Below are 9356 nucleotides of genomic sequence, written 5' to 3'. Positions count from 1 at the left end.
AGTTCTCAACAAACAAGGGTACAACAGAAATTTTTCATAAGGGGGCCAAAATAAAGTTTCTAAATTTAATACAAGCCGAAATATCATTTTTCAAAATTTATATATAAGGCAAGTAATTTTTTCTAAAATTTACATGTAAGTTTCAAAAACAAAAAAATTGAGGTGGGACCAGGGCTCATAAAGGGCCCCCCATTAGCTCCACCCCTCTCAATAGATGTCTGGGTTTCGATTGTACTTTGAGGGAAAAGATTGTCCTCAAACCCAAAATTAAGTGCTCTTTGAAGGAATGAAATGGTATTGGGTAGGGTTAGAAGGTTGCATTTCTCTTTCCAACTTCTCTCAAGTTCAGCCAGACTAGACATTGTTAACAATGACCCAACTGCATGCCTGAGGCGTGCTCCTTAATATAAGGTGTTAGATGCTTAAGGTTGGATATTCCGTCACTGTGGATTGGGATCCCAATGTAAAGCTGTTGTTTTTTCATGGGACCTTCATTTTAGTGGTACATGTGTCTTGGGCAATTTTTTAATAGGACTCGAACCCATTTGACTACTTTGGAAAAATAAAAGAACAAAAAAAAAAAAAAAAACTATTTGCCGAGCGACCTGTCTCCGCCAGGCGGGAGTGCATTTTATGCATTACCTTGTGCACCGACATATATGCACTTGAAAAAAAAAAACAAAAAGTAGATGAGAGTTCGGGTATTTTAGAAAGTTATTTTTTAGATGTCTCTTTTGGACTTTTAAATTTTTATTAGCATTTTATCCTTATAAAAAAAATTCTTTTATGACCCGAGCTTTTCTGGTCATTACATCCAGCTTTGTGGCCAAGCTACTTCTAGATAAACTGCTCGACGCCTTCAAGTCCCACGAATTAGGCTAATTTTACAAGTGGGCCCTGCAAGGACAATGCATTATACAAGCCAAATATTTGAAAAAAGAGGTGGCTAATGATAAATTTGCCATAAGTTAGGACACCTATGTGTAAACTATTAGAAAAAACGAAGGATCTGTATCGAACGATGGGTTACATGACGGTAACCCAGGCTTTGCCTCCTGCTGTGAATTTTTTGACTCTTCCAAAGAACATGACGACGAGGATTATAATTTTGCCCGCCACGCTCCATTTCCCGGAGAAGCTCACCGATGAGTCTCGGCATGGCCTGTCGGTGATCTCTTGTAGCCGTCGGCAGCTGTAGCCTGTTGTTAGGCCCACATTCCCGTAGGCGCTGCACCACGATCCCCACTATCTCTTTTAGCGATGTTCAAATAAATTTTTAATTGCAACCAACAATTGGAACGGGATGATCTCAAATGTTTGCAAGAACAGTGCTAGCTGATTACTAACAAACAAATAGACAGATAGATAAATATTCTCAGAGATGATACTCAGAATTTGGGATCTTAGATCTTTAATTTCTTAATTAAAAGATTTTAACTTCTTTTTGTTTGAAAGATAATTCGAATTACAATATAAATTTGCAGCCCTTGCTGCATTTTTAATTCATGGATCCTGAGTAAGTCACCTTTCTATCCATAAACGTAAACGATAATGAAATATCTTTAGCCAGTGATTTGAAAACTTTACATTTTACCAGAACAATAATATACTTATATTGGGCCTCATGTTAAATTAGAAATTTTCACATATAAGATCCAAGTTAATCAAACACTCCATGTCATTAGCACAACAGTATTTAATACCTATAAGGGTCGAAAATAGATCAAGTGCAATTACGTTTAAGATGGCATTGTTCCATCATTGGAGACACCGCAACTTAATTTTGAATGGACTTCTTTTCTAAATTGTAATAGGTTCTAAAACAAGCTATATAAACCTTGAGGATGTAAAGCACAGGAAAGGGCGCGGTGAGGTCTTTTACGGGCAGTGGAATGAATCGCTGACCCTTAAAAGGATGATAGTTGTGCCACCAAAACATTATCCAAGAGAACCGAGCAGGTCAGGACGACCCAAATGATGATGGGTCCCACAACTTCAATTAGTTTTGTTCTATAGGGAGCATAGTGATGGGTGCCAAAGCTTGCCCTCATCATTCAACTAACAATGACCTTTACAGAGTGTTGTTGACAACTATTCATGTGCACAGGGATATTCCTTCACATGGGCTGGAGCATCCTTTATAATAAATACATCGTCCTCTCTCTCTCTATATATATATATATATACATCGGCTGGACCATCTCATTTAGGTGGCCTGTGGCTATCACTAAATGAACATGCAATGAACTTCAACAAGGAGAAATAAGCTCTAAATGTCTTGCCCACTGAGCTTTTGGTTAAGCTAAAAGAGAAAAACCTTTTTGTTTTCTTTACAAAAGAAAATGATAGGATTTGGCTTTTTTTGTTTGTCATTGACGTTGATATATAAATGAACATACAATGAACTTCAAACAGGAGGAAAAATCTCTAAATGGTTGCCCACTAACCTGGTGGTTAAGCTAAAAGAGAAAAACCTTTTTGTTTTCTTTACAAAAGAGAATGATAGGATTTGGGTTTTTTTATCATTAACATTGATTATATCTATATCCATATATATATTTATTTTGTTAACTTCTGGTCTAGATAGGTCATTCCCATGGTGTTGGAGAGTTGTTATTGAAGTTGGTATCTTGTACTTTCCATTGGACGGAGATGTGTTTTATGCCCTACTCATTCTCTTAGTAGTTTAAGTTTTAACCAATTCAATACATAGTGAATGATCCATTTTTTTATTTGTTAAGATTGGCGCCTGGTCACAAGAACCGAAATGTCAAAAGCACGATCATGTCATTAATGTCAATTTGAACAGCTTTTACTCATTTGTAAATATTTTGCCTGTTGCATGAATTTTTCATAGGATAAATCATCCGAATACAATTAATTATATGCTCAGAATGATCTTAGACCGTTGGCATATGAAGGCAATTCTGGTTAAGAGTGGCTCGTTAAGAATAAACACTTGGCAAACTCCAGGTGGGACATACCTCTAGCCCTGATCGGCGTTCTTATATAGTTGAAACTAACCAAGGTCTAGAGTTTGGTTTGGTCCTTTGAATATAACGCTACCTACCAATTCCTAATTTTTTTGGGTCTATCAAGTTGTAGCTGATTGTGGTTAATTTGGTCCACAGGTCAAAATTTGAATATTAATATTCAAAATTTTAAATTGGGTCACATCCAAAACGTGTGGGCAATATATGGTCATTAGAGACTACCACAGAGAGGTCTTAGATTTTCATAATCAGGCGCCGGAAAATGATGACAACCAGTGCAATTAATACCAAGTTTCCATTCACTAAAATTACAAACCAATTTCAAAATCTCACCTATTAATTTTTCTATGCCGGTTCCAAAAAAATGTTTCTATAACAAAAAGGCCTTTTCTTTTTTTAATTGCAACCGGTTTTCAAAGTATGTGGATGTACATATGTAATAGATGTCTATGTATGTATATATGTATGCACTTAGCGTTATCTTGTAAAGCATGTAAATGAAGGAAAATTTGAATAGAGAAGGGAATATTGGTGTGACCTGGAAAGTTCGAACACAATGTTCAAGACGTTGAAATTGAGGGGGTCAGCACGGAGCTGTTTTCTTTCCGTGATGCAGACCAGCACCACAAAGACAACGAGGTAAGCCACCTGTGGAAGAAGCAAATACTGCATTATCAACTCCACTCCCTTCTTCTTCTTCTTCTTCTTACTGCTTCCGTTGTGGTTGTCCTTTATTGTTTTAACAGCCGACAGGGGCACCAAGAACACATACGGAGGAAGATACCTGCAAATTTAATTCATTTCATAGGTCGTTCGCTTTCACAAATGTAATCAAAGTAGAGTCAACGATGATGCAGAGAAGGCCAGAAATGCAACAAAACATTATTACTGATAACAAAACAAAAAAGTGTTTTGCAATATATATATATATGTGTGTAATACTACAATGGAGTATAATATAAGTACATAGATATTTTATTCCACTATGAAAGCTTTGCGTGAGTAGAGCTCATTCGGATATAATTTCTAGTTACTAGATACCATTAAACTCACTTTACTTCCCTACTTTGCTTCTTGCTGATTTGACTTCCCTACTTTGCTTAACTGATTGTCACATTGCTACTTTTAACACCCTTAATTGCATTAGAACTTCACGCATTTGGTGGTTCCCCTGCTTTTGCTTCATGCATCGCTTTATGCATAGTTGGCAAACTAAGTCTATTTGACTCGTGAATCACTCGAGTCAGCTGGAATCACCCACAAATCCTGGCCACGAGTCAAGTTCGCTTATTCTTGAGTTGACCCAACATGCCCAAAATAGCCGTAACTCGCCCGATTCTACTACAGTAAAAATGCATTTTTTGAATGCTCAGCTAAGTCAGCGAGTCAACTGACCCCGATGTGAGTTCAAGTTAATGGGTTTGCCAAGTACAGCTTTATGTATCCATTTGTGCTGCTAATAATTGTGGGTAAAGCAAGGCCATTTGGGAATTCTATTATTTGAAGAAAGAGAAGGGTGAGCCCTTCAAGTGACCTGCATGCCTAAGAAGATTGTCATCACCAGAATAGAATAAAAAAAAAAAAGGAAGGTATTCAAACGTGAGGCAACAATGAGTTGAAACTTGGCTAAGCCGCTTTGCGCCAGTTGGCATCGCTCTGGTGGAGATTTGGGACGTGCATTGCATCAAGTTGGCCAACTTGGCAACCCGTGTTTGGATGTTGCACATGGTGAAAAATCAAGAACTTGTGGACAACCAAACAAGAAGGATCTTGATCTTTGTGACATCCAACTGAGCAAAGTTCAGATCTTGTATGTTGGCGTTTTTGAATTTTCTACATTACTGACCGGGAAATTGAGCCAAATTCGAACAGTTTTTACCCGAAAACAAAATCGTTCAAAAGCATGGTGCGAGGTCAACGCCGGATACTCTAATTTTCCTTGAAGAATGATTTCACGAAGAAACAGATAAGGGACGGATTGGACATAACCAGTAGGTAAGGACAGTATCTTTTGTCCTTTAATTTTCTAAATTCTGATCCTCCTTTTTTCCATTACCAATAATTGATGCCTGGGAAGAGGTAGGGAGAAGCGACAAGTAGCTAGGCAGGAAGAAATGAGAATATACTTTTCGTTTATAAGTATTCTTCTTAATGTTTCAAGGAAAATGCAGATTTCGAGTAACAAAGTTCTCCGTTTCTTTGTACTTACTACTCGATAGAAAGTCAAACCTTGGAGTGGGCAGGAAAAGTACGAGAACCAAGGCGGGTGGCCTCCAACATATGCATCAAGCAAGTGAAGCTACCACTAAGTTAGCAGGCAACCGCAAAATTAAGCAAAACCCTCGATTTTAGGAAAGGAAGGTTAAGAAACAATTGCCGGCCAATTGGTAAGAACAGAATCAGATTGGCGGGCTACCGATTAATTAGAGAAAGCCACCGACCGCCCATTGAAGAGGACAACACCCTTGAATCAATGGACGCGTGCAGGCTAACTGCCTGAAATTCTAGACATCTATCGTGATGTTTGAAAGTCGCTACTGAAAGAATTATCACTTCATTTTTGTTTCCTTTTTCTTCTTTGTAAAGTTTGTAAAAGACAACAGACACGCTCTCGGTCTCACACACATGCATACACGCCAAAAGCGCTCGGGTCGGTTTGACTTCTAATCCATATAATAACAAGAGATCTGTTATCTTGATCTCCATCTTTTGCTTGAAGGCGGCCTTTTAAGTTGTGTTTGATTACTGCCGAAGATCCCTATGAAGATTTGAAATCTGTGGTTTTTAAACCCAACTCATCCCCCTGAATCCGATTTTAAATCCATACTTTTTACATTAAAGTGGGGTAAAAGCTGCCATCCACAGTTTTAGAAACCACAGATTTGAGATTTACAATTGTGGATTTTAGCTATCACAGATTTGGGATTCTCCCGGATTTGAGTTATGTGGGAAATCAAACGCATCTGTTGCCAAGTTCGAGGAACTTGACCGCATATTTTTTTCTTGGGTTTTGGAATTTTAGACCCTTCTCCACGTACCACAATATAAGGTAACGTGATGTGGGGCCGACTCCAGAACTAACTATAAAAGGGTATTCTCCACCTCAAACTTAGAAGTATAAGATCTTAGACATGGCAAAGCAAGGAAATACTAAAAGCAAGTATTCAAAGAACAAACGACTGGCATGATTAATCTCATGCCTCAATTTACTGTATAGAATAGAAGTTGACCAACCACATACTTGGTCTCTAAGTGGATCCTTGTGAGCATGTCACTATATTCTATATCTGCCTACAATTATTTATTAAAAATGATTGAACCATAGGATCACGAAAAATCAGATATGTAAAAGTAAACTATTACATCATAAACCCTTTTATATACATGTCAGCATACTTGGTATGACCTAGCACCATATATTCCCCTCCATGTATATTCTTAAATTTCGGAACAAACATTCAATATTCTAGGTGACTATATGTTGACAATTCTTCACTTGGCAAAACCTTTAAGTATGAAAATAGCACACCTACCTTGCTTTATATATATATATATATATATATCTGTTTCATTAGGAGTCTATATATTAATTTGAAGTTATGGTCTTCAAATGCTGCTCTGACTCCCTAGTAAGTAGATTCTTTGTGGGTTTCAAGTGATTTCAATACTAAGCAATAAGCATCCATCCTTGTCTGGTGAATATCGCATTAGGAGAATTAATGAAAAGAAAATATAGACTTTTTAATATCGTTCATATTTTTGACATATATTTACTCTGTTCTTTTATTGACATTTTCCTTTCTTTTTCTGAAGAGTGCAAAATTGTTCAAACATGACTCTGAGTCTTTCTCATACTCTCAGTTTTTTCTTCCGAGAAAAATCGTTACTTTTCATAATTTTAAGCTTCGCTCTAACTGTTTTATATATCAAGGTTATAAGGTTGGGCCCAACGCCAGGCTGCGCGGCCCAAGTTTTGCGTGGTGGTGGATGGAAGTCGCGACATAAGAAGAAGAGAGAAGGAAAAAAGGAAAGAAGAGGAGAGAAAGGCAACAATTACTCACATCATAACTATGTAGACCACCAAGAGCGCCGGCGAGAAAACCGAAAGATCGAAGGCCATTTCTCCGGCATGCCTTGCGTTGACAGACTGGAAAAGCCCGGCGACGAACTTGCGGTAGAAACTAATCCCCGACACGGATTCCCACTCCAAGAACCCAAACATGATTAGCTGCACGACCGTGAACCCAACAGCGGAGATTGTGAGATAAACGGTGCTCCGCCATGGGAACAAGTGGGAGTACCCCAATTCATGGCCTTTCTTCCACAGGTACTCGTGCTCTTTCCTAGGAAAACATTTCATAAGTGCCCATATGACGAGGGTCAAGCAAACAGGGTAAAGGGTATTCCCAACAAGAATCTGACCGATAACCATCCACAACAGGCCAGAGTCTTCTCTGAAGACCACCATGTTCTCGTTATTTGGGAAGAAGCCGCAGTTTGCAAAGGAAGAAACGGTGGTGAAAATTGAGAAAGTCACCACGTTGAGACCTTTTTGGTTGAGAATCCTCCGAGCACTGGGAATCACTTTGAAATAAGCAAACACCATTAGAGAGCCAAGTAGGTTGACAGACATGCAGAAGCCCAAGGCAACATTTGCTAGGCACTTCATGGCCAGCTTCGTCATCCCTTCGTCATCCATCGCCACGTTTGTTGTTGTCACGGCCCCTCCCACATTCTCGACGTCCGTGGTGTCGGGGAGCCTCGGCACGCCGGGCAATTCCGGCCGCGGGACGAGGGCCGAAAAGTCGAGGCACTGAAACAGGAGGGTGACAGCAGAGAGGAAGGCCTCACCTCCCACAAACATGAGGAAAATGAGAACCCAAAACTGGGAGTTGGACATGTCCTCCATGTTGACGGAGGCGAGGCTGGACGACGTCAACGCCGACACGGACATAAAGAAGAGGTCGAAATTGCCGAGGCTGGTGGAACTGCCGGGCTTCGCATGCTCGAAAAGCACAAGAGCGATGAAGCCCAGAAGGGAGATGGAGATGAAATAGAGAAGCAATAGGCAGAAAGGGTGCAAGTGCCACGCCATTAGCGTGTACGCCACCTTCAGGAGATCACAGGTCCTCTTATGAAAATAGGCCGTGCGCAAATACCACCATGAAAGGAAGTTCATCAGGTAATAATTCATCCAATCCTTCCACGGTGGTGCTGGGGCGGTCGTTGAAGAGAGAGAGTTTCTATGTTGGGGTCCAGAGAAGGAAAGACCACAGATCTGCTTGGGAGAAGAGATGGCCAGTATTTATACACAATTTTGAAAGAGAGAATATCATATTGGTCAAGCAAGGAAACCTTCTCACCCGGGGGCGGTGGCTCTCGAGAAGAAAGAGAAAGATGGGATGAAAATTAAAGACGAGGAGAGGTGAGAAGATTGAAGGTGACAATTTGGGAAAGGATTCGACAGCAGTGAAAATAAGGGCTAGAATCACGGTCTTGTATGCCAGTAGGAAGGTGCCGGTGGTGTTTCTCTTCGAATTGGAGCTGACCCAGATTGAGGCTGACAGGGTCCAAGATTATTGCCTGCTAGCAGCCGGTCCAGTCAAGATCTAAGTCAAATTTGAACCAGGGGATGTCAAGGGCGTCGTTCATACTGAGGCAACACTTGAATCCGGGTCCAGATTTTGAACTAAGCAAGGAAGATCAGTACCCCCACATCTTAGATATTCGTTCACATGCATCAACCAGATCTGACTTGCATGCATTGAAAAGTTTTAGATTTAAATTATGGGTTGCTTAAAATCTTAATAGGCCATACCCTTCTCCGAATCGTCGTGCATTGAAAAGTGTTTCATTATGAGTAAATATTAAACCAGCTGGTTCACAAAATACATTAATTTAATATCTATAAATCTGCCCCAATCTTTAGTTACATTTATGAAATACTCAAAAGGTGTTTCATTTGCCAAACAGCCTTTAAGAGATAGTTTTGCAATAGAAATACTTCATAAATGTCCCACAAATATTTAGAGCAGATTCATGTAACACTATAATTAATGTTCTATAAATCTAACCCAATTTTTGAAATGGAATCATATTCATCACATACTCAAAAAATGTCTTTACTGCCAAATGATACTTAAGGGACTGTTTGATAAGTCTGGGCATCGGGCTGGCCCAGCCCAATAAAGAGCAGGGCTTTGGACACCCCGGCACCCGAAACTCGGCCCGGGCTCTACCCGACCATTAAAACCCAAGCCCGGCCTAGGCATGGCCTGATTAAATTAAAAAATATATTTTTAATATAAAATAATAAATAAATATAATTAATTGTAATAAAATATTATATGTATATATAAATTG

At 39.4% G+C, this 9356-nt stretch overlaps 1 protein-coding gene across 1 annotated transcript; it reads right to left on the bottom strand.

Annotated features, from left to right (window-relative positions):
* Nucleotides 1-702: 702 nt before the first annotated feature.
* On the bottom strand, nucleotides 703-8283 carry LOC116267906 (sodium transporter HKT1-like). The gene is made up of 3 exons (XM_031649833.2): nucleotides 7055-8283; nucleotides 3532-3777; nucleotides 703-1228 (listed from the first exon to the last, which is right to left on the bottom strand). The coding sequence occupies exons 1-3, from the start codon at nucleotides 8185-8187 to the stop codon at nucleotides 1027-1029; spliced, it is 1581 nt and encodes a 526-aa protein (XP_031505693.1). The 5' UTR covers nucleotides 8188-8283; the 3' UTR covers nucleotides 703-1026.
* Nucleotides 8284-9356: the final 1073 nt, after the last annotated feature.

Source organism: Nymphaea colorata, unplaced genomic scaffold (genome assembly GCF_008831285.2).
Source record: "Nymphaea colorata isolate Beijing-Zhang1983 unplaced genomic scaffold, ASM883128v2 scaffold0001, whole genome shotgun sequence".
Lineage (NCBI taxonomy): Eukaryota > Viridiplantae > Streptophyta > Magnoliopsida > Nymphaeales > Nymphaeaceae > Nymphaea > Nymphaea colorata.
Note: the sequence above shows the minus strand (reverse complement) of the source record. Positions and strands in the feature narration are given on the sequence as shown.

Excerpts from the sequence above, each read along its gene's own strand:
- LOC116267906 (XM_031649833.2), bottom strand. The coding sequence starts at position 8,187 with ATGAATTATTACCTGATGAACTTCCTTTCATGGTGGTATTTGCGCACG. Across the intron at positions 3,778-7,054 it reads GTGGTCTACATAGTTATGAT|GTATCTTCCTCCGTATGTGT; the intron begins GTGAGTAATTGT and ends TTAAATTTGCAG. Across the intron at positions 1,229-3,531 it reads ATTGTGTTCGAACTTTCCAG|CGCCTACGGGAATGTGGGCC; the intron begins GTCACACCAATA and ends ATCGTGGTGCAG.